General features: G+C 41.5%; 1 protein-coding gene across 1 annotated transcript in view; it reads left to right on the top strand.

Moving 5' to 3' along the window:
• C5H14orf39 (chromosome 5 C14orf39 homolog) overlaps window positions 1-3,211 on the top strand; it is a 32,300-nt gene extending 29,089 nt beyond the window's left edge. The window contains exons 16-17 of the mRNA XM_075152474.1: window positions 1,239-1,296; window positions 2,522-3,211. Coding sequence (XP_075008575.1) covers window positions 1,239-1,296; window positions 2,522-2,724 — 261 coding nt within the window. The 3' untranslated portion in view covers window positions 2,725-3,211. The remainder of the gene's footprint in view (window positions 1-1,238; window positions 1,297-2,521) is intronic.
• The last annotated feature ends 22,656 nt before the right edge of the window (window positions 3,212-25,867 follow it).

The raw sequence follows: 25,867 nt of genomic DNA, 5'->3' as shown, positions 1-25,867 counted from the left end.
TGTGATGCCAAACTTTAGCTACCCTAGCAAAATTCACAACTCACGTACCTATCCTGTGTGGTTTCATCTTGCTGAAGTGGGGAATCAGGTACTTAAAATTTTAGTTTTTCCTTTCCATTTTTCACAAAATGCAGAACACTAAGAAAAGGAAGAAAAGACTATCTGTTGGGAATATTGAAGAGCAAATATGGATTAGCTGTACTTAAATGGAGGAGATAGGTAGGCAACTAATTGGAACAGGGAGTGGAATCAGGTATTCCTTTTCCTTTGCAGGTTCCCTAACTACAGTGCTCTAGAGTAATTTTTACTCTCCTGAGCTAATAGATAATTGGGTATTCAGGATAGGTGTGCGTCAGTGCATAGTGCAGTGGTTAGGTATCACTCCCTGGCAATGTAGATTCAAACCCCATTATGCAAATGAGGAATTTGAACCCAGGTATCTCCTATTTCAGTAGGTGTGCTCAGTCTTGAGGTTCCTAGATAAAAGCTGAAGGAGGGAAGAGGGAAAACACCATTTTATTTTGTATTTGGCAAGATATGTGTTGAGGCTATCTCCTAGCATCAGCTGTGTGTAGGAGAGAATAGACTGGTGAGCAGTTTGTGAACTGTTTAGGAGTGAGCTAGGTGTTAAGGCACTTAGTATCTGTTAGAACCAGTGTTACTGTGTGCCTGCTGAGTGGCAGAAACCAAGAATTTACCAGCCTCTAGCAGTCATGTGGGATTCTCTGAAGTTAGATGGGAGTTTTGAAGTCTTCATTTGGACTTAAGTATCTGTTATAAATCTAGCCTAAGAACTCTTCTCAGGAGTGATGAGTGGTTATTCTGCTACTCTTTCTGGCAATATCAGGTCCTACTCAGTAGGCATTAATTATGTTGTTGCTTAGAGGTCTTTCTAAATTGTCACAGAATGAAATAATTTTGAATCTTCTCAGTTTAAAAAACAGCAGGAAGCCAGATCAGATTTTGGTCTGTTCTCAATCTGATGTTTTTTCTCTGAAGAAAAGAGGGAATGTATTTGCAGATGTAAGCAAATATCATGAAACCTATCTCATCAAAGCGTTTACCTTGCAACTTTAGGGACTGATATATACCTTTAAATGCAGATTTTGTGAAGGCTGCTAACATTCACTGGGATAGTGTCTTTCTCACCAAAAGCAAATGAACTAATTACGTATCAGCATTAGAGTTTATCTTTTGTCTTTCTCATTCGTTATATAAAATGACTGTTTACATTTCAGACAGATGAAAGTTATTCTGTGGGAAACTTGAACCCTCTGTCCCCACACAAAGATATTGGTAAGTCTGAAACTCAGATGTACTTGTGTATCTGTCTTCTACTTGTGCTTATATGACTCACAAGCTCGTGATCCTGCTTAACAGGGCATCTTTGGTTGTCTAAAAGGGTGTTCCGTTGTGATATTGTAGTTCAGTGGTTTATTGTTTTCATTTGTGTTTTGACTAGCTTAAATCTTTCCCCGCATATTTGACTTCAAATGAATGAGATGTCATGAAAAAAGAGGTATGAGAAAGAAAGAAATAGGGATACTGTTAGGTGGGTTTGAAGCAAACTGAGAGGAGCTGCAAGGGAGAAGAAAAATTTAAGTGTTAAAGCTTTTCCACTGATAAAAAGAACAATTCTTGTAATGTAAAAAGCTATAGTACTTGGTAAAAGCTACTTTTTAACTTAAGGCTACCAGCTTAGTGTTGGGTTTTTTCCTCCCTCAACTAAAAAGCAAATAAAGTTTCCATTTGGTTAAAGAAATCTCGATAGTAAACTGACTTCCATCAGTTTAAACAATTGGAGGTACACAATGTAAAAATAACACAAGTTAGAGAGAGGAGAATCAGACTTAATAAACAGTATCTTCCACTCATACTAAGTCAGCCACACACGTTTACACATTTTGTGTGAAATCCCGGCTTTACTGAAATGAAAGGCCAATTTTTTGTGATATCAATAGGATCAAAACTTACTCTTGATCAAACACTTTTCTGAAGGGAACTGTAATCTACTCTTTTTTTTGAGGTGCTGCAAGTGCAAATCTGCTTTTTCGAAGTGGATGAATATAAGGTTGTATGCATATGTAACTGTTGTAGAGAAAAGTGTATGAATTTTGTATTACTGAATATAGAACTCAGGTGTTTTTCTGTTGGTAGCTTTGTTTCTTCAAGTATTTCAGTGGTTGATCGCATTGTTCTTTAGAGAAGAAAGAATCTGCAAAAATGTATCAGTTTACAAAGACCTCTGTTGCTTAGTATTCGAAATATTTCACCCAGTATATCATACAGAAGTGTTTTGTTGTTCTAAATCATTCAAGTACTTCACACTTCATTCTATGTAGATTCTAATAATGCCCTCCTTGAAGTACCATTTCTAGCGCAGAAATGAACACAGAACAGCAGGCCGATACTCAGCGGGATGTTGGCAGTACAATATTATTAAAGAAACATATTATGCTGAATGCAGTATTCTTTCAGTAAGATTTAATCTAATAATAAATACAATATGTATTCCATATAGGAAGCTTGTTTGGGAAATCAGAAAATGAGGATGCATTTGCCTTTCCCTTCCCCTCGGAATCAACTTCTCATGCATTTGGAGATGGAAAAGATGACTTTAGTTTTCCATTCGCATTTGGACAGGATCAGAGATCATCACAATCTCCTTCTGTGAAAGGTTTTCATTCTTCCTTACAAAATACAAAGCCATTTACATTCTTTTGAATACCTTTAACTTCCTACTTAGCCTTGACAAATGTTTTCAGTTTCTTGAGTTAAGGTACAAAGCATTTCATCTTCTCGTTTCATTTCATGTAAGAATACGTTATTGCAATTGCTGCAAGAGCACGTGTATGTTCATCAAGCACACATGCTTTGAGATGCCGCTTTTATTTTTCTTACTTATTTTCTAAAATTGTTTTCATAAAATGTTATGATACGCTCTCCCTAAATTGGCACTTACAAGCAGCAGAAATATCATTTTACAGTAGTGTGTCGAGTTAATCCAATTATCTGTGAGAGAGCATCTAAACTTCTAGATAAGTACTTTGAGCCTCTGATATAAACTAAATAACTTGTATAGAAAGTGTTAGTAACTGTTTATTGTAGCAATAAAAGCTGAATTTGAGTTAAAGACAATGTTATTAAATTAGCTGTTATACACAGAATATTTATAAAATTTTTGAAATAAACATTTTTGTTAATTTCATGTAAAGTTTTGTAGGTGTTTCTTAATATCTGATGTGAAATAATGTTGCAATTATAATACTTAACATTTCAACTTCTGTCTTTCTAACTTGAAACACTGAAAGCAAGTTCCTTCCTCTTTATCTAGTATCTTTCAAAAAAAGATACAAAAGCAGAGAGTTCCCAAAGTCTAACTCTGGTCAGTACAAGTATATCCACCAGTTCTCCACAAATGTCTTTTCTTATGGAATGGCTGGCTGTAAAGACAATATCAGGGTTACTCAGCAAGGAATGCTGACTGTTCTGAGCCACCACAGCACTGTGCCCTGTGAATCTCTCAGAACCATCTTCTCTAGAACCAGCTGTTTCACATTTATGGCCTTTGAAGGAAATACCAGGTTACTTTTGAGTTATTTTTTCTGTTACATGTGAAACATAGGTTACTGATTTTTGAAACTCCTTATGAATTTATAAGGAAAATTGGGTTTCTCAGTCACTCGCTATGAAGTAAACACCCTGCCTGACAGCAAAATGCTGAAATGGAAACAAAGCAAATAAAGAGGAGACCACATCATTCAGCAGACTTCACAGAAGACATTGCAAATGCACAAACTAGTCAGAAGGGCACATGGACTGAGTGGAACAAGTTGACAAAAAGCATCCTACCAGTGTAGTCTGCACAGTCTGCCAATAAAATGTCAACAAAGTCCAAAGGGGAGTAGAGTCCCTTCCCTCTGCTAACCTGCAAAGCTCTAAGTGACTAAAAGCTCTGTTATCTATGCCACTACTTTTCTGCCAAACTCCTAAATGCCTTAGGACTATTCTTGTGCAGCCTAGCTTCTCCTTAAGTACTTGTGCCTAGAGATTTGTGAAAGTTGGGGTTTTTTTTACTGGAGAGGGACTCAGAAGTTTTAGTGAAGTGCTGCTGAGATCCAGCTAATGAGAAGTGAGACACATGGATTTGGTGGACTTTATGCTCTCCAAATGTGGATTTCCATGTTAATCTATTTTAAACAGCTTTTCTAATCTGCTGCATACCTTGCAATCTGAAAAACATAGGCTAGAGGTGAGTTTGAGAGCCTATCTACGTTATTTGGGGTAGAGTTTTAGGGTACGCTACTGGCAGATATTCTGAGATCATTTAGAAGGCTGGAAAGTACAATTTTGTTTGCTCAGTTATTCCATAACTGAAGCTTGCTTTCCTCTCTTCTGATGAATTCTGTCATCCGTGTCTCTGACATTACAGTCCGGTAGCCAAGTCTGCTGACTGAAGTGGGAGAAACCATAGTTCTAGGTCTTGCTGGATGTTTACTTACACAAATTGGATAGGCTGATTAATAACATAGAAGAGAAAGCTACTTCAGAAAAGGCAACCACTCAGTATTTGGGATACTTTTCTGAGACCTAAAGAGCATAAACTGCTTATAAACATGCACTGAGGTTTTTCATCGGTATCTGTCAAATTCTGCCTAAAAATGATCCCGTGTTATTATGCCTATAAAATCAATAGCAGTCATGTTGCTGAATTGCTAAGCCTAGCATGTGTCACATTGACCAATGTCATTTTGTAGTCACCTGACTACATCCATCTCTGGTCTGAAAGCGTAGACAGAGATCTTCTTGTCAGTGTAGCGGGGGCTGCTATTTGCTCGTTACCACTTGTTTGCAGTTATTGCCCCTGTGGTGCAGACACAGTAAATGGACTGTGCACTAGTTCCTCATTCCTCAATACAGAGTCAGTAAGTTTAATTTGTGTCACTGTTGAAAGTGTGGAGAGCTAACTTAGCTGACTCTGGACTCCAGTAGATGAGGAACAGGTATTACACACATGACTACAACTTAACTAGAGACCAGTAACCTCCAGCAGCGGAATAGCCATGGCAGCTGGGAACTGTAATCTCTTAAAAGCAGTGCAGCTGTCTGCAAAGTGGTAACATGGTCATACTGTGTACTTCTACTGTGAATCCTTGGAGGTGGGGGTTGCCTTTTTGTTCTGTCCTTGTATTGCACCTAGTAAAATAGAGTACAGGTTCACAACTGAGCCCTAAGGTAATAACAATAAAAAACCTCTCTTAAATAAGCAGAGCAGGGATTTGACTTTGAATCTTATATGAGGATCCTAACCAGAAGGCAAATGTTAATTTAGGGCCCTGATATCTGTACTGTTCCATTTAAGTTTTTAATGATGTTTTTGACAGAACACTATTTAACTTGAAAATTCCTTGTAAAAGCTGGTGTACCACCCAGCATTAGGTCAGTGCTCGTTAAATACGTTATGTCACCAAAATGATAGGAAATATCATGACATTTGAATAAATCAATTTTTGAATTTGTTGAGTACAATTTTTGGACAGCGAAGAATAAAATTTACACTTTTACCTGCTGCTGCCAGGAGGAGGACACTGATGCCTCACTTTTCTTTCTCCCAGAGAAATAATACCTATATGGAGATGTCATTTTTCTGATCAGAAATAACACAAAGAGCATTTATCCACATTTGCCTTGTTGTACAAAGTGGTCTTCCAGTAAAAAAATGTCATTATAATTTGTAAGGTAATATAACATGTTGACTGGGGCCCCATTTACTATTTTACTGTTAATTTTACTGATGCATAAATGTAAAGCATGCTTATAAACAGTCCAGGATATTTAGCTAACAAATAAGCAACAGCTGGACAGGGTTGGTGCTAAAAAATTAATTTAGAAACTAGGACGTAAAGATGAGTGGAATGACATCCAGCCGTTCCGGGATATAGCATTTATTTTAATGTCATGCTTGTTTATGGCTTCAGGCCCCACCTTTGATAGAAATTAGATATTCATCAAACTGTTCCCACTCAAAAATCAGGTTTCCAATTAAGAGCAGTTTATTCATTTTCTGTAACATCAGTCTAAGCCTATCAATATAAATCATATATGCACAACATAACATCCTTTAGGACAAATTTCATTGTGCTGTTACATATAATGCTTAATGTGATAAACCCACAAGAGTTCCTTAATTTTATGTCAGAAAAACTGTTCAGTGTTCAAGTATGAATGGAGCATGTGATAGTGTTAAAATTGGTTCTTTACCATATTAAATTTTCAATGATAACATTGTGTGAATAGTTTGAGGAAAAAAAAAGGTATAGAGCATCACACTGTGGACTCACCTCATATAATTGGTCACTCATTTTGTATGTAATATAGCAAGAGTAACCAGAATTCTGAGTTGGAAAAATTGCAGTGATACAAGTGGGACAAAACTGAGTTACAACCTGCAGTGTTGCTTAGAGAACATTATATGTAAGTAGTGCCTCTATTTCTAGCTACCTGTTAAGATTAATAGTAGGGTGCAAAAAATACCGCCTGGATCTTTAAACATCAAACAATTAATTAAAACTCTGGTTTCAGTTTCAGCTGTTTACGATCTGACTTGCAATCTTTCCACATAATTCAAGAAAATTACTGCACTGAACCCCATTGAAATTCTGTACACGGTTGCCTGCCCAGTTTGGGCCCTATACAAAGAAAAAACTTCTATTTCATTTTTCATTTCAAGACTATGAACATAATTAAAACTTAATGTTGGAAGTAAAGGGGCATCACTGCATATATATGGGTAAATGCAAACTTTGGGGGCAGGGGTAGAAGAATCATTGCATTGTAAGAAAACAATCTTACACTATAGCATTAATACTCTTAAGCATTTCAAGGAAATAAGCTTTAAGTGCTACTTATTGTAACAGATTGGAATGTGTAGACTTACAGTATTAGATGGTAGTAATCTCCCCAGTGCAAGGCTGATTGCATGGGTAGCAAGAGTTGGCTAATCCTTTTTGGCCAACGGCATAAAACAAGGATTAGTTTTTCATTTACTGCAACTGAGTGGGTCATTAGGATCCAAAGACACTAATGTGCCTGAACAGACAATTGGATTCTGGTTTCAAAGTTATGGGCTAGTTTAAAAGGAGATGATTGTGTCTTTTAATGATTTAAAACATGGTGTTTCAGTGACCTTTTTCCTGGAAAAAGATGAATGAAGGATATAACCATGGAACACAAACCTGGAATGTTGGTTTTTTCTCTTGGAACCTGAGTTGTTGCCAGATTCGTTGCCTTAGAGGCTGAATGGCTCATTTAGAAATATCTCTGTTGCCTTGCTTTTATGTTCTGCTCTTGATGTCTCCAGAGTTGACACAAGTCACATGCAATCAACTCTCTATTCCTGGTGGACAGGCACTGTCCTAATGTTCTCTGACTCACACCCAGGTTGTTTGCAGCTCAGCAGTTCTGCTTCCAGACACATCACTTTGTGTTCTGATGCTAACATCTTGCTGAGAAATTGCCTCTTGGCACGTTGTTTCTTGAATCCTGTACCTTGCTTGATTTGATGTGAAGATGATGCTCTTTTTAGCACTTGCAACATGTTACCTTTGGAAAGGTAAATTTTCCCCCCCACCTTGCTACATCCCAGATTTTCTTCTTTTCAGTAATCACTTGAATTTAGCAATAATAGGTAGCTTGTATTTGGTTTCATTCAATCAAAAGATGCTGCCAAAAGGCTATTAAAAAAAAATTAAAAGATGGACATTTCCATGTTAATAGAACGTTTAAACTTACACAAAAGGCAAATACTTTGTTATGATTCCCCAGGAGAAATAATGTCAAATGTTTTAATAACATGAACTTAATTTTCTGTATTGTACCACAATCCACAAAGCAGCCACAAAATTATTTCACACAGCACAGGACTTACTCCATAATCCTTTGAGACTTGGGTTGGGGAAAATCAGGGAAAGAAGTACAGGGCTAAGTAAAAAAAGTTCTCGCTAGTGGGGAACTAGCTGTTATGACCGGTGGGAAGGTTCGTAGCTGACAGTCCGTACTGAAACTCAGTTTGGAGGTTGCAGTTCTTATCTGCTCCCTTCTGCTGCAGTAGGACTGCCTGGAGCTAAGCGTGGTCTCTTGCTGATTTTTAATTTTTCTTGAGGCACGTGGTTGGCTAGTTTTACTATTTCCACGAAATGCATGATGCTGTGATCAGTGATGTTGCTCACTGCCACAGCTGCAGAGGGCTCATGTCCAGAAGCTATGGGTATCAGAAGTGGTTAAAAACGTTTCTTAACAATTATCCGCAAAATCCTTTGGAAGCAATGTTTCCATTACATTTCAGGGAGCTGCCAAGCCTTTGAAGAACTCTCGCTGTTACCCAAGCAGGACTGGTGTACACCACAATTTCAAATCATGCCACATGGGTTGACAAATGTCACCAGATACAATACATACTTCAAGGTGACTTTTTGCCTTGGGAATCTTGCCCCAAACACTTGACCAATCATGTTTCTCCCTGCTACATATATTGAATGTCGTATGCAGCTGCCTATTTCTTCTTCTCCCTCATGTTTGGAAGAGGCTCTCAGAAATACGCCAGTTATTACTAAGATGATCTTAGAGGTGAGATGTTAAACTAAGGCCCTGACCACCTGTGCTCATTGCAGACCCATTGCTTGCCACTGCTGTTGTTTTATTGTAAGAGGGATGCAGAACATGGCTTCTTAGAATTTTCTTTTTTCCATCTTGAACTAATACTTGTGACTCATCATTGGAGGCCAAAGAGCAGTAGAGTTCTGATAAAAAAGATGTAAATCACAGATCATGTGGAAAACCAACACTGAACTTCAAAGGTGCTTCTAAACCCACATTGACCATCCATCCAGAGCACTTAAAAGAAGCTTGTTCTTGAAGTAGGTCATGACTTCATGTAAACTTCCACTTTACCTTGGATCGTGCTCTTACCAGATTTCAGAAAAATAGACCTTTTCTTTTGCTAACACAGGAGAATTCTGATCGCAAAACCAGCGTGATAACTGTTGGATAGATTTTTCTGCTTTAGGCTAACTTCATAGACCTGAGAGCTATGAGAGTGGCGCTCTCATAACCCCCTGTGGGGTTTGGGAGGGTTGATGGTGCTGCATAAGCTTGTAATTTTTGTTTGCTAATTACAAATTAATATAGTATAGTAGTGACTAAAAATTATAATCTGCTGAGTGTGTGGTGTATGCTAAGAGTGTAGTGTTATTATCACTTGTAGAGAGAGTTGTATCAAAATTACCAATTGTAGTGACAATTTTTTGAAGAATTGTTAAAAAAGCCGATAATTTGATGGACAGGAGAGATTAATTGTCCAGATCGCTCTTTTAAATAGTCCTGAGATATTCTTGGTGCTTATCAATAGGACACTTGGATTACTTGTCTTGTGTTGCACTGAAACTATAAATCTGCCTTAGGTGATTATATAGCCACATTATCACAGTCATTGAGCGTCTCACAATCCCCAGTAACATAATGAGGAACTGAGTTTGGGATCATTTTGTTGAGGGGCATTGGATTGTTGTAGACTTCCCACAGGACTATGAGCAGGATCACAAGCAAGAATATTAGCTCAGGTCTTCTGAAACTGTTGCTACTGCCTGAACCGCTAGACCATCTGTGGGTATGTAAAGGACATTTATCTCCGCGGCTGTCAATAGTAATATTTCCAACAGCTACACGTTCACATAAAAGAATTAAAAATATTAATGGTAGGCAAGAGATTTTTGTGCTAGCATCAAGGAACCATAAGAGTTTCTTTTCTGAAGAATTAGAAATTAGAATTAGAAGAATCAGAACGATGAGATACAGGTCAACTCCCTTTGTATGTAAAGCATCTGTGGGTTTGGCCTAAAGCCTGTGCACTGCCTGTGTCATTACGATAGTTGGGGTTTGCTGGGGTATGGAAGATCCACACATACCGTCTGCTCATGTCCCTGTGCTGATTTTGGAGAAGGAGGAAAGCACAGATGATCTAAACCAGAAGAATTCCCGTGTTGCCAAAACTGCTTTAGTGTTACCTTGGGCATCTCTGTGATACACAGCAAAAGCAAAGGGCTGAGGCACGTCTTTTTCAGTACGTAAATTACATGTTCACAGCGGCGTAAGGCTGGCAGCAGCATACTTTATTGCAGCTAGCGCACATATTGCAGTGTCAATATTTTAACACAGAATATTTTACACCACAAAAAGAAAAAAAAAGAAAGATGCTCCAGCAGATACTGTATGTATTTCAGTTCCCTTTGTTGAGTTTTATCTGAGCTGACACTACTGGAATAAAGTAGATTGTCAAAGGCTGGGCAGAGTGCTTTTATCATTTGCAAGTATTGGCATGAAGTAAAATAATGATTCGGATTTCTGTTTTCTGTCTTTCGTGGCTTACATTGTCAGTTATGGTGATGTTTTTGACAAGGGAGTGCTGCTGGGTTAGTGATTTCTTCCAGAGCTTCAGAAATAGTTAAGTTATCTCTTATTATCATCATATCAAGACTGACAGTTGATGGTCAGTGCTTATATATTGTCTTTGTAAATTACAAAATGAAGTTAGGAGCAGCAAATGCATCTCTCCGCTTTTATAAGGTAAATTCCATGGGATTATTTGTCATGTACTTATATTCAGACTTGGTAAAATTCTTGGTACTTGTTAAGTTGTGCAGAACAACTTCAGAGAATAGTTTTTTGCCATCATAAAGCAGGGAAGATAAAAAATACTATTCTGAGTAAATTTCTTGAATAATACTAGTGTTTTGGAAATATTTATATCTCTGCAAGTTCCTGAGTGGAAGTTGTTATTAGAACAATGTTGCTATTAGAGCAAACGTGTGCTTCTGTTAGCTGGTTTTGTTATGTATTCCAGTACAGAGACTCTAACCCAATTGTAGTTTTATAACCTAATGATCTACACAGGTAACGTTTAACTATATGTTAAATTTCCCTAGCTGAAGCACTACCCCTTATAATTGGAAAGTTCTGTCATTGAGGGTTGTAATATGAATACAGTTTAATTAATGTACCAGGATAATAATAAAAAAAAAGAGAGAACAGCAAAGTTTAAACATTGAAGTCATAATTAACTCTTCACTCATATGACTAAATGATAATTAAGTATCAAGACATGTAACTGCATTGTGCTGTAATTGCAATGTAGATATGTGGAGTTATAAAGTATGGCCAGTGTGACTATGGTATTGGCAAAAGAAAACAGTAATCATTTTGATAATATGGCTGAGATTTCAGGAACTGTTTAATATTGGACCAAAACTGAGTTTTACGCAATCAGCTACTCCTAAATAAAAAAATAGGTTGCCTTTCTTATTCACTGCATGTGAAAACTGGATAAACTTTGTGTAAATATTCCTAGTTGGGAAAACATCGCTGCTGTTACGACTCGAAAGGTTGATTTGGGAGCAATCCTTCCTATTCTCCCTTCATCAGTGAAAGCAAGCATGCGTCTGAATTACTTTGTAGTTATAGCTGGGAGACTTATGTAGCAAATATTTATATTACAGGAGTGCCTGCGGGGTACAGCTTCATCTAGGGCTGCATTGTGTTATGCACAATGAGAGAGAGTCCAAGCTTAAACGTTTTACAATTTAAGAAGACTGGACAGGCAATGATGGGCTGGGTCATGAAACGTGAGTGCTTCCCACAAGTGCTGAGCGCGTTTGGTTTCCAGTGAAGCCAACGGGAGTTAAGGTTGCTTAGGCCCTCTCACTACCGGTCAGTCTGCTCCATCAAGCCTGTAGGACTCATTAAAAGGAAAATATCAAATAAAATAATAAAGAATAAACATTTCCCACTAGTTTCATAGAATTTGCAGAGGGGAAAAAACCTTAAAAGAAATACTGGGCATTTGGAAAATGTGATAGTTGGAAATAAAACAGAATTCCTCTTATTGGCCAGGCTTTGTTAGGATGTCTCGGGAAGGCATCGTGCACCAAATTCAAACTGGGCCATTTCCACTAGATCCAACTAGATCAATGTTACTGACAAGCCACGCTCCAAGCAGAGTTGTCATCAAGAACTTAAGCTGGGAGAAATTTATAAAATCTGAAAAACAGCAGCTTTCAAAGTGTTGAATGTCCTTTCAAGTGTATGTCAGCCTAGAAAGATGATGAAAGAGCAAATCTGATGAGGGAAAGAGAGGCAAACAGCACGAAGGAAAAAAAGACAGACTGACAATGAGTGCCAGAGACATAACACGTTTATTCCTCCTTACCCCCAGATTGTAGTAAGACTATAGGTAAGATTAATCAATGCCTGCATGCTCCAGTGCTTTCGGAGCTGGATTCAAGCGGAGTCAGGTAGATCTGCGGCACAGGTGTACGTAGCCCAGCATTTAGCCTGTTATATGGCAGCGGTGCAGCAGCAGTCCATGCGCAGGCTGGTGTCAGTCAGCGTAAAGATAGGGCAGTCAACAGCAGTGTGCCGGCTGAGTGGCCTGGGAAGCTGGCCTTATTTTTCCTATAATAAATACTATCTCTGTTGGGGTGATTTTTATTGTCATTACTACAGTCAGCATTACAGCTTCTGGCAGCTGTTGTGGGAGGCGAAAAGAAGGCCATCCATATGGCGCTGCATATTGTGTCAAAGGCATCTTGCGTTTGGCAAGATTCTTACAAATGTCAGTGGTGGGTCATTTAAGGCCTGATTTCATTTCAGCAAAGTCAAGGGGGATTTTGGCCTTTATTAGTAGGAGCAGAACCAAAACCTTAATCCCTGGCGATTCTGTTTGTATTACATTATACACAGAGTGTCACAGATGTGCACAGGATACTGTGAAGGACACGGGGTCATATGCTGCCGTCACCTCCTCTCCCGCAAGAGTGGGACTGAAGCCAGAGCGGACCTGCAGACAGGCAGGCTTGGGCCACTGTTTCAGGCCACCAATTAAATTTTTTCCATCCCCTGTGAGAGAAAATGAATTTTGGGGAAGTAGATGTGATTCACTAAACCTACTTATGCAACCTCCCGGTCTCGCTGCTGGTGAACTCTCAAGATGCGGAGAGTATCGCTTGGCCAGATGTGATGCGAGTTACTGCATGTGTCATAAGATCTGGAGCAGAATGACAGACACTTACAAACAAAGTGAAAGGGAGGGCATTTAAACAGAGGTTGAAGCAGGGGAGGACAAGCCGGAAAACAGAAAATAAGCAAGAAGCAGGATATCAGAAAAAGAACAGGATCACGAAGCGTGAAGAAGGAACACTGGGTGGGAAAATAGATCCCAAAATGGGTCCTGTTAATTCCAGCTAAGTCACTTTTCTTTGACCCAAATGCTTTATCTCCTCAGCGTCTCCTCCCTGCTGTGCGTTGGCTCCAGCGAGCGCTGGGCACTACTCTGAGGACGTGGCCAACTACTGCTCGGCGGGGACCTCTGCTTTCTTACTGCTTTTATAGCTTATTGTTAGGACCTCAATGGCTGATTACATCAACTTAGATGGGCAGTGATCTGAGGAGATGCTGAAGTAAAGACATAGCTAGTAAAACCATCGCTGAGTTGGACTGGATGATCTTAGAGGTCTTTTCCAACCTTAATGATTCTATGATTCTATGATTCTGAGATGGACAATACCAAAGAAATTTGGAAATCCCGATGCAGAAATGCATCTCTGTGCTTCCACTGACGTAACTGCCCCCTTGTACAAAGTGCCAGCCCTGGCACCCAATGCTGCCACACCGGCCTGGTTTGGCCATGGCATAAAGTGTCTTTTCATTTGGTGTTTGCTTACAATGTGCCTCATTGTTCTGCAGTGTTGACCTGAACACGCCAAAGCGGTCGCTCTTTGTTTGTGAAGTGGGCTGCACTTCATCTAGGCTCTGCTCCAGCCCGACAGGCTCTGCTAAAATTGATTTCTGCATCTGAGCTGCTTGCACGCTGCTAGAACAGAACTCGTGTCTGGCCAGCTTCTTGGATACACTGTCAGGAATGCAAGGACACTGAGAGCATCACGGATGGAGGATGCCTGCGTCACTAGGGTGGGATTTTGCGATGGATGGAGCCAGTCCCCTGGACTCAGAGCTCACTTCCTTCTCTGTCTCCTTGTGACAGCTAGACGTACCAGATGATTTCAACAAAGGAGTTTGCTGACAGTTATCCAAAAATGGCAATATTTATCATATGACAAATTTGTTTCATATGACGAGTCTTTTTAATAAGAAGCCAAGTGTTAACGGAGTCTGGTTACATTCCTGATACTTTCTCAGAGCCTTGGAAAGTAGAGCAAGGACAAAGCGCACGTTGCTTTTCAGCTTTTTTCCTCTTGCCAACGCTTATAGCATGGTACAAGTACCACTCACACGCTCTGTGGCTGGCAGACCCGGCTGTTCACGTGTTCGTGATCAGCAAGAACATTATCTCCGTAAACTGAGTATGTGCAAGCACAGGCGCGTGCACACCAACAGACAGCAGCACGGTCCCTGTTCCTCAACACCTCAGGTGTCAGCCTCTGACTTCCCAAAGCACATGTGGGTATAGGAATGTTGATAAACAAACTGCTGAATGAATGTAAATCCACTAACATCCTTGCATGTTAGTGCCATTAGAAAAATTTCTAATTAGAACAACTATAAACGCAGTGTCACAATTTCTGGAGCCAGTTCTATTTTATTAAGGTCAATGGCCAAGCTCCAAATTTATTCGTTTCGTTAAGCCTCTGGAGAGCTGGATCTGTCACTGGGTGAGTCACTAGTCTTCCTGTACCTCTGTTCTCAATGGTAAAAATTAACATGTTAATAATGGCATTGTCATCATCATCATTATTTTTATGTGCTACAAGGTCTGTGAGAAGAGATAGTGTCTTTAATTAGACTGAACAAGTGGGGGAAAAAACTAACTTAGTAAATTTTACATAGCTTCAGTTGTGAAGGTGCATCTTTTGGTTGTTTAGACTGCAAATTGAACAGGGCATGATTAATCTCTTCCTGGGAGTGAGCTGAGTGCCTCTTACAAAAGGCTTTTAGTCTCTGAACGTTCAGTGATGATTCTGATAAAGCTGAATTATGATCTTAGTGATACATAAGCACGACTCATCCCAGAATACCCGGTGAAAACAGACCCATACGCCACCGCCCTGCTTCTCCACTGGTGCGTCCAGCCTGCCTGTTGACTTTGCCTCTTTCCATTCCTGTTCCCTCTTTTCATACATTGGCAGCTTCTCCCACTCCTTCATATATATGAAATTATAATTTGCAAAATTGATTCCTGTGTCTAGCATCAGGGGGGGATTTTGTAAATGCCTCTGCATATTTCTTTTCAAGGTCTCATCTGAAAACATCTTCTCTCCCCATGATTAATATCTGCCGTGCTGCAGTGCTACACGGGTTGTCCAAACCGACTCTAAGGTGAAAAACTCTGGGGATGTAGCACTGGAGGGGAGCACCCAGGGCACTGACTCCCCTGCTGCCACCTAAGTCTGTGATTAAAGCCGTGCAGGAAACGGAAGGTTTTGTGACGGGTTTTGGCATTGTGAAATACTACCTTTCTTCTGTGTTGGAGGAGAGGAGTAGTTTTCCACGAGGAAAATGGTTTATGGATGTCTGGGATCAGTTGAAACATTTTTATTTCAAGAAGTTAAAAACTAGATTTCTTTACAGAATATAAAAGCTGAAATGACAATCTGAAAACTAAGTTCTGTGACTCTGGCCAGATCTGGTAAACCTTTCAGTGTTGATGGAAAACAAAATATTCCAGCTGATGTTGACTCTCTTCATATCTTGCAAACCATTGTGAGAAATATTTAGATTTCTTACCAGAATCGAGGTTTGTCAGAAGTATATGTGCCCTTAGGGCAGCATGAAGCTTGCTCTGAGCTGCCTGCTCTGGGTGCGGCTCCCATTTGCTCTCCAGGAGAGGAACGGTGTCCTCTGACCATGGCTGAGTATTTGCTGCAGAGGAACAGTTATTCTTGGCTGGGGAAATGCAGATCCCTGTCAGTTTAGGACATTTTTAACTTATTTATGACAACAAATGCTTCTTATTGCCAGTACTGGCTTGCTATGCCTAGGATGTATTTCTGAGAGTGTATTTACTACATGGGGATTCTACTTTTTCTCTTAATGCCAGTTGTTTAAAAAAGGCCTGAAAGGGTCTTTACAAAGCCATGAGAAGTGCTGGGTGCATCTCCTGGCATGCTGCAAAAAAATCACTTCTCTACTTCCATCTTTTTCTTTTTTTTCTTGAATGAGAATGAAAGACTCATGTCTTGTCACAGTACCGGAAAGATACATTTTCCATATCTGAAACACCAGAAACGTGCTTAGGACAGGCTACTGGTAATAAATAGAGCAAAGCTGTGCTGAGCTTTTTGCTCCGAGAACTTCAGGTGGAAACCTGGTGAAAGCGATTCTGAGCTTTGGTTGAGAAAATTTTTTGAGGTTTTTATTCACCAGGGACATAGTCTTTCTTTCCCAGGGAAAGACAAGATCTTTCTAGAGCTATTGGCAGGAAAACGCAACGCGGTTCAATTGGATGTTTAACCAAAGGTGTATATTCATGCTGGAGCCCTAACCTTCCTGAGCACGACTGTCACCTCTCCCGCGTATTTGGAACTGCTGTGGGTACCGCGAGCACGATCCTGGTCACATCAGCCTGCCTTTCTAGCACCAGCCTGACAGAAAGGGTCCCCTCTCTCCCTAAAAATGCAGGTGGAATGTATATGCCCATCTCATCAAACGAAGTTAAATAAACTTTTGTACAAAGGATACATTAAGGATGATAATGTGCTGTTAGATCATACCTCTGTGTCTTTATTTACTGCTTTATTTGATCAGAGAAGATATTCCGCTAACACTGGGGGTATATTTGACCAACCCATCTTTCTATACATCAGTGGAAGGGCTGATCACTCAGCATTCTCATCTCAACTGGGGGAAGCAGAAAAAAACCCAGCTGCCAGCACTTCCACCAGTTAAGATACAAGATTTATCAACTATTTCCTCCCATATCACAACAATCCTCCCTTCTGCCAGAACGTCTCTGAGACTGATCATTTCTTAGACTGCGTACATCAACCCATTGACATTGTTTCAGGTTCACTTCTTACATGTGCAAAACAAACCAGATTTTGATCTACTTTCATTATGTTTTGTGAGTGTGCACATGACATAATTTAAATAAGCTTATCCTACTCAGAAAGAAAAAAACATCCCTACCACAGTTTAGGTAAACTAAGCAATTATTCTGTTACTAAGTGTAATTAATGCCTAATGATTTGCTTTGATTAATAGGACAATCAGCATCTGCTCCTAGAAATAGGGATTAGTAACCCAAGCCGTCTCTAGTATTAGAAGGTAGGGGGTTCTTTTATACTAAAATCTATTTTTCCACAATAATCTCAAAGCAGAAAAGAAAAGCCCTGTGCTATATTCTAAAAGCAGAATAAAGGGAAAGAATATAGAGAAAACTTTATAATGTCTTCATGAATTTGTGTTTTTGAGTGAAATCCGGGCATCTCCATCCTTTAAGAAAGAAATTACTTTGAGCTAATTCTCTGACAATTTTTACAGGCAAAGTTACAGCCAAAGCATTTAAGATTTTGCGTCTTCTAGGCAGTAGAGGCACCTCCTGGAACAGAAAGTTGAACTAAATAAGAATCTGCATTTGGTATTTCTGTGTTGCTGATTGCTGCTAAATATTCCCTCAGTTTAGGAAACAATGGAATGGCATTTTTTAGAGATAATAGTCATTTTTCTAAATCTCCTGATTAGTTACTCAATTTTTTTTGCTGTATGGCTGAAGAATCACAACATACAATGAAGCTGCAAGGCTAATCATTCTTTATCATCTTCTATTGATCCTAAAGATAGAGATGGAGTGCAGTTAGATGCAAATACTAATCCAATCGTATAACAGACATCCCCATATGGTTAGTCACCGGCTTTGCCTTAAGCCGATCAATAATCACTTTGATGAAGAAAAATAAATTTGGATTTTTTTGTTGAAAGGTTGGTTGTCAGTCACTGGGCTCTGAATGCTGCACCTACCAAGTGATACCCAGGTGTTACGGACTTCTCAGTCACTTCAGCGTCCACCCAAAAATAGTGCTTGCAATGGCTGGTAGATAATTTAGGAAACGGTTCTCATTGCTGGGATTACTACAGAGCCAAGGACAGAATTAACTTAAAACACACACCTTGCTTCTAAAAGCCTTTAAAAGAGACTAAACACCTTGTAAATGAGTTGGGCTTTCATTGTAATATAAACAAAAAATGTCCCTGAAGAAACGATGTCGGTACGAGCCACTGAAGACAGGAGGTGTGTGATGTAGGCTCACCTGGAGGCTTCTCTTCTCCGCTCGGTGGTGGAACATTGCGGGAATGGAGAGGGAGTCCCTAGCAGGCACCTGGTAAGCACTTGGTTTATTCTGTTCATGGATACTTTCACAGAAACGTTCATCTGCTGTGAGACGTGCAGTGCGGAATACACTGAAGAGACACCAGAAATTTGAAGCGGCTCTATTTCAGCCCCGCTCTGAGTTTGTTTGGTTGAGGGCCGGCTCCTGTGTTTGGTCTCAGGCCGTGCATGTGTCCCTGTGCCAGTTCCTCTGTGCCCAGAAACTGTCGTTCAAATTCTCTTGCATAGGAATTCATGCTGCAATTGCAGAGGGACTCCGGCAGGTCAGGACTGGTGGTAAAGGATGATGACTGATGATTAAACATTCACTGTACGTTCAGTTTAATCCAGTGAATAATTCTCTGATACCAAATACTCAATATTCACAATGAACTGCCTTTGACCAGATGGGAGCTGAAAAAACAGACATTGCAATAAACATAAAAAATAATGTCAAATACCTGAACACATAAAGGAATTAAGACATGCTGTGAGATGCCACACTTACCATGTGTTAATTAAATACATTGTATACTGAAAATTATCTCTTCCCTTGGCTTTATTTCCTCTTGGCTTGTACCTTTATTCAGGCAGACTATTTCATAGACCCGCATCAGTTACAAGCCCAAGATCTTCCAATTACCTTCATACCCTTTTCTTTTTTCTTCCTATCTAATGTGGCTTTACCATGCCTTTCAGATGTGCATTTCCTCCTGTTGCTTATCATGGTGCTGAGATTCAGGGTTTTATGTTGCCCTCTGGAATCAGAGCTCCCTTGTCATCTTCTTTTGTCTTTATGGAGGCCCAGAGACATGATGCCTGAAGCAGGTCATTTACTCTCATATCCTTCATTAGAACCAAGTTCTGTCTTCATGGTCTGTCTGTAATATTTTAAAACTAACGGGTGAGTAACCAGATCCTCTTTGCTGTTTTGCAAATCCCAGCTTGAAGCGTTACTCATTATAATGTACATTGTGGACACATCTAGGAACCCTCAGCAGGATGAAGCGGGAGCTGTGCAAGCACAGTCTCTGCACGAAGGAGCATGGCCAGGTCTGCTCACAATTAGCCCACTTCACGTGGGTCGCGTTGTCGTACACAGTCAGCTCTGAACTGGGTGGTGTGAAGATACTCGAGCAGACTCGGAAAGAGTAGCGCGGCATTTCTGTGACTCCGCACTAGACCCTCTCCATCTATATTGCTTGCACAGCGCCCATATGCAGGAGTGATTTATCTGCAGGCTGGATAATGGCAAGGAAACAAAGAGCGCTCCGGGTACATAACGACACGTTGACATTCATAGGTACTTTCCCCCAGCAGGTCTTTAAAATAGAGAATCTAAACACGACCAGGTACCAAGCACTCAAGACGCCAGAATTTATTAGTGAAAGTTATTTGTAAGCCAGTACACGTACTGCATGCAAAGTAGGAACCCAGCAAAAATAACCTGCCTAAAAGATGCTCAAAATCCAGCTCCTGGGCAAAGTCTTTCTCAATATGTATTCTCTAGCTGGAGGATGAGGGCAGTTTTGGTGTCTGTTCTTCAGTAGGTCCCTGCATTCCTCGTTACGCTTTGGTACATTTTTTTACCTTTGCTTGTAATTAGAGCTGCTTTTTGATTGGTCTTGACAGCAGTTTGAAGTGGGTTTTTTGTTCAGAAATGTCACCAGGAAGTATATTAATGGAGAGATGCCAAAGGTATTAAAAGCTTCGGAGTCCCACGCTACAATGGAGATATATTCTTGCGTATATTCCAACGCAATGTTTGCAATATAAAAGCAGAGACAAAACATCTCCTGTGTTTCTTTCCTCCCTTGAATTCCATCTTTCACCATCCTATTCCCTTTGCAGATCGGTGAACGGCAGTTGCTAAATATATGCATAATAGTGAAAACCACTACATAATATACTGCATTGAAAGAGAGTCCTGCCAGGCTTCTAGGTCAAGGGAAGGAATCTCTCTTTCTTTCCTAGTTAGCTTATCTTCCCATTTGTCCTCTTTTTCTTTATGAAAGAGCTGATGGGGAAGGTCTCCAGTTGAAGGAGCTATTCAGAAAAAGACCTGACATTTTGAATCAAAATTCAGGCTGCCTCTAAACGTCGTGTCCCTAATGCTATTAAACAATAATCAAAGTGTAATGAAATTCATATTTACTCTGAAAACAAAATGCATACAGGTATTTGATTTAAGAAAACCCAGATAATTGCCTTAGAAAAGAAATCCATGACAAATGGGTGCAAAATGGATCATTTAGATAGAGCGGGAAAAAAAGTAATGCTTGAATTTATTGGAGAAAGAGACAAGACCCAACAGTAGGCAGAAGCACAGATATTTGCATTCTTATTCTCTAGAGGAATGCATAGATATATGGGGACAAAGGCTTGGAAAGGGCCCCCCGTTTCACCAAAGTCCACCCCTGGCATCACCAACAGTTTGGTGACAGATATCTGGGAGAGACCCACAGCACAGCACACGCGCCAGTCCCCACGTGCCATCATTTCTGGCCTCCGTGTCACACAGCACTCCGACATCAGTAGCAAATTTAATACCTCCAGTGTGTTAAATTAACACCTTCAGTGTGTTTAACACCTTTATTGTGTGTCAGTGAGAACTTGGGTTCACCGGGGAGAAGATTTTACCCCGTGCTATGGGTAAAAGCAAAAAATTGTAGCCCTAAACCAATGGCACGCGTCTGTCTGATCTATGGCACAAAATCCTTCTGACCCCAAGCCTGTCACCGAGTTAACCCCGACTTTGTGATAAATCACCCGCTAATTGAGAGGTTTCTCGGGATCAGCAGAAGCACCAACTTAACTCCCATGAAAATCCATCCACATGTGGGTGTTTCAGAAGAGGCCGCGGAAAAGCAACCCAAATGTGGCATTAAGGGTGAAAAAAAAAAATCCTTTCAGTCTCTGGCAAATGGTCAGAATTAACAGCAAAGAGCTAACAGAGAAGCGCTTTGGTGTTTGGACGAGGGCACTAGAACTAAAACGCTGAAGACCGTACATGAGAAGCGTGCCCCTGCCCACGGCGGGTGACCCTTGCCCAAGCTCCAGGGAGGTGTACGAGGCAGATCAAGAAGAGTGAGGGCTTGGGTGCTCGGATTAAAAGTCTTTCTTTGTGGCTTTTGGACTTGCAGGTGAAGTGATTTTGGCTGACTTGCTGATTCCATCGCCTCCTTCCGACGTCCCACAGTCCTGGCGTGGGCTCTGCTGCCATGGAAATTGTCACAGACCAAGCTCTCTCCCACTCCTCCGACACTGTGGATAGAGCATCCGAGCAATGCCTCTTTCTGGGTGACTGTCACTGTTTCTTAAACCTCTTCTTTGCAAGATGATTGCTGAGCTGTAAACCGATCCCCTTGCAGCGGCCAGGTAGGAATTACTGGCGTGTGCTCAGGATTCCCAGGCAACTGTGTCAGGATGCGGCGTTCCTTACCTGTCAGTCACGGGAACATAACCACAGGGGATAATGAAAGAGCATAAAACCGAGCAGGTGAAAAACGTCTTTCTACGTACTGTTTGCTGCCCTTTAATCTGTCAGTAAAGAGTCAGCCACGCTGCAGTTATTGGGAGCTCTAATGCACGAGCTGGAACACCACCGAGGACCGGGAGAGAAGCATTTAGGTGTTTGCTAACCTCACTGATGAGCTACAGTTTGCAAAGGCCCGTACATGTCCCACACAAGTTCACACGGTTTGCCACAACCAGGGGCCTCATGTCTTACCGGTAGAATACATCTCCGAGCAGAGTAATTCAGCAAGGGTGAAGCAAACACGGACAGTGCAGCCGTGAGATCTTCCCAGCCCACCACCTAGCAGCCCCCCCAAGGCTTTTGAGCACTGCGGCGGGGTGAGCAGGGTTACTCAAAGGGGAATTATTGCCACGTGTATGAGATCGCCAGTCTGTTGTTGAGACGGGTGAGTCCCAGATCGGTGGTAGCTTGTGCGTGACCAGAGTGGATTCTGCAGACTGCTGCTCAAAAGCGATGATCTACCGGATTTCTACTGTTCAAATCCTTGTGTAAGAGTTTTGCGAGGTAGCTCAATCCAAAGGCTGTGTTCTGCTCTCAGGGATATGTACGCACAGCTCCCATCGATACCCACTCATGCTGAACGCATCTGCCTGTTGCCTGACACCGGGACATCCCAAGGTGGTAGAGCACCACAGGAAGGTTCACGTTCTTCAGAGGCTGGATAAGAAATGTTATTGAGCTAAAGAAAACGTCAGCATCATTAGAACTACCCACTGCACTTCACAACAGAGCTGACTCCATCAGTTCTTGCCCCTGCCCTGCCTTCCCTGCCTCCCTGCTGCAGGTTTAAAAAACCCCAGCGATCTTCAAAGCCTCCAGGGGCAAAACTTTCCTCTGCAGCCTTCATCGCATCTCTCAGTCTTATATTCACAAGCGCAGAATTCATTGTACAATCCACACCCACTCAGCACAAAGATCATTCTTGACACCAGAGGAAAAGTTAACGTATGAAGAAATAAAAGAATATGTAATTGAGATTTCCCCAGAGCAGAAAGGAGTGGAGAAATCTGCCACCGCGTATCATGCATCTCACGAACAGATACATATTCATTCTGCTTAAATGTATTCTGGTTTCTTATGTATTCCTTGTAGTTCCTAACAATTATATCTGATCTCTTTGTTAAGGACAGAAAATGCAGACTTAATAAGATGTCAACAGACAAGGAGTATAAAGTAATTGCCCATTACGCTATAAATGTGTTATAATCATTTGCCAGAGGGAAAAAAGTCTAATTGAATGAAAACTCTTGATGGTTTCATTATGCTTCTATCAAGAGGCAGTCAGTCCTCCTGATCCAAATACAAGGCTTGACGCTTCTTGCATTTACATCTGCAGAAAATTTGAGGGAACTGCAAAGTTACAGAGGGATTTGCAGCGACGCAGAGCTGGAGTAACAGAGATCAGAGTGGGTCCTGAGCATTTCTGAGCCAGGATGAAAGGAAAACATTTACTATGTGTGTGGCTGAGGAAGAAAAAAATCAATACAAATGAAAGCAAAGCTGAATAAAATGCCAGCGCTCTTTCCAGCAATGGCAGGAATCAAAGAAAGTCTGTGTGCGGGGAGAAAGCAAGGTAAAGGGCTAAATTCTGCCTTTCAAACTGCACTGCTAAAAATCCAGGCTAATTATTTGCTTATTAGTTATTAAATAAAACTTCCTTTCCTCTGTCCTCCCTGCCACCCAGGCAGAACACAGCTGTTGAAATCCCTTTCTGTCTTTGCCGAGATCAGCCCAGCTTTTTTCAATCACTCACTAACTCCCCCTTTCTCTACTGCATCTCGTTCAAGCTCCTTGTCCTTGCCTTTCTGCCCTGCATAATTCCAGCTCTTCCCCACTCCGCGTGCTACCCTCCGCGCATCCTCCATGTCCTAGGTACCAATTCCAGCATCCTCAGCATCTGCTTCTCCGCAAACCTCTTGGCATTTTCCCCTCCTGCCACTATTCACAGCTTTCCTGAGGTGCTTCACAAAGTCATCCCCCTCACCTACTTTCAAGACTTTTTGAACAACCTTTCCTTCCATGGCCTTAAATAAACACAACTCCTGGTGACTTCATCCACTTACCACATGACAACAGGAATTGTCGCTCCTCCTCTGCATTAGCCTCACTGAATATGTAGCTTCGGCGCTGGTGCGTTTGCCCGCGCTTCCTCAGCCCATCCATCTTGGTGGCTGCTGTGAAGCGGTTTGTGAGCTCTGTGGGACGGGAACGGTGAGTTGCTGTGGGGTCCCACCTGCGCCGTGAGGAACGGCACGTAGATTTGGATGCCTTCACGATACCAGCAGGAGGGTGCCTCTGCCTCTTTAGCTGTGGCTCCTGCAGCCGGGGTATGGTGTGGGGCTGAGGAAGGGAGAGGGACAGCCTGGGACAGTTGCTGGTCCCCTACCCTCGCTGTGTCCATCAGCCCCACCTGCCCACAGACCTCCATGGGACAGGTTCTGCACCTGGTGAGTCCTGTCCACAAGAGGATTTGGAGATGTGGCTCATAAGGTCAGACAGAATGGACACCCCTAAGCTACGCTGTCTCAGCAAAAAAGATTTTTTGGCTTGTTTTGATCGATAGACATCTAAATTTTTTTCCATTTGGAGTAAGCACCAATATATTATGCCTTTTAAAGGCTGAGTTTTCTTAATTGCCCTCCATGGGTCTCTGAAGCACCACACACAACTCCCTGAGGATCTGCAGACCACCGGTGGGGAAGTGTTTTTACCACTCTCTCGTTGGCTTCCTCTGACCAGACAAGGTGGTAAAGCTGCCCGAGCAGAGGCGTCTGTGCCAGCTGAGGGCCTCTCTCAGCAGCGAGGATGCGCTCTGGAGGGAGCGAAGAGCAGCGCTCTCTTCTGCGCAGGGAGTTTAAAGTGGTGGTAAAGCCAGACAGCTGCTTCTTATGCTCACTTGCACGTATGCAAGATATTGTCTAAGTCAGAAGACAACGAAAGATCACACCGGCCGTTATATATGTTGTGCAGATGATGTTCTAACGAGGACCATCACCCTAAACAGAGGGAAACGAAATGGCTATCTGCTCAGCAGTACAACCTTCTGGCCCTAACCCTGCAGGCTTCCCTGTCTTTCTATCCCTCTATCTACCTACCCAGGCAGTCTGTTGCATACCCAGTCTTTTGCAAACTGGGAATGTAACAAAGTCTGCTTTCACTCCTCTCCATCAATCCGGTTTTCTTTTTAGCAGATTTGCATGCCACTGGTGTGAATTCATACCATTATCGGCATCTTTTTCAAAGCTCATGTTCGATGCTCAGCACAATAAAAAACTGAGTTGTTTATGTAAAAAAAGTACTGGGTAGATAGACTCAGCAGTGAAGCTGGTGTTTAGGCATGTCCAACCCCTCACTATCCTTTTGTTAAGGAAAATATCCCACCTTTTCATTGGATTTGTTTTTGAGGGAATCACACTCCCAACCTCTGAACTCACCGGCCATTCTCAATCACAGTTGACAGTCGCATTCCTTACAGTTTTGCCAAGAAGGAACAAGGAGAGGGAGGCAGGTTAGTCCCCCACTGAGGGAAGGACAGGCAGAATTTAGCTGTTACCCAGTGTCCGGAGGTGAGCGTTGGGCCGGGCAGCATCCCGACCGAGCCAAGGTGATGCTGTCCTGCCGGAGAGGGGGAGGCAGCCGGGGGCACTGCGGTGGGGAGGGGTCTGGGGCACAAAGAGCACATACCCACTGCAACTGAGGCATCGCTGTCGCGACTGAGCGGTTTAGAGGCTGCCTGAAGAATCAAAGGTATTAGCAGAAAGTGATTTTAATAGAGATATATAAAAGCGCGACTTAAAAGTGTTCGATGGCAAGGTTCACTCTATTGCTTACTACATGGATGAAGTATACAAAGGAAAATCGTGTTATAATTGAGCTAGAATGATTTGTACAGAGACCGAGGATGAAAAGGGTAAGACAGACCCTCCTGTTTAGTCACAAGGTCCAGGGTAGACCCG

The sequence above is a fragment of the Calonectris borealis genome, chromosome 5 (genome assembly GCF_964195595.1).
Source record: "Calonectris borealis chromosome 5, bCalBor7.hap1.2, whole genome shotgun sequence".
NCBI classification, from domain to species: domain Eukaryota; kingdom Metazoa; phylum Chordata; class Aves; order Procellariiformes; family Procellariidae; genus Calonectris; species Calonectris borealis.
This window is presented reverse-complemented; position numbering and strand designations above follow the sequence as displayed.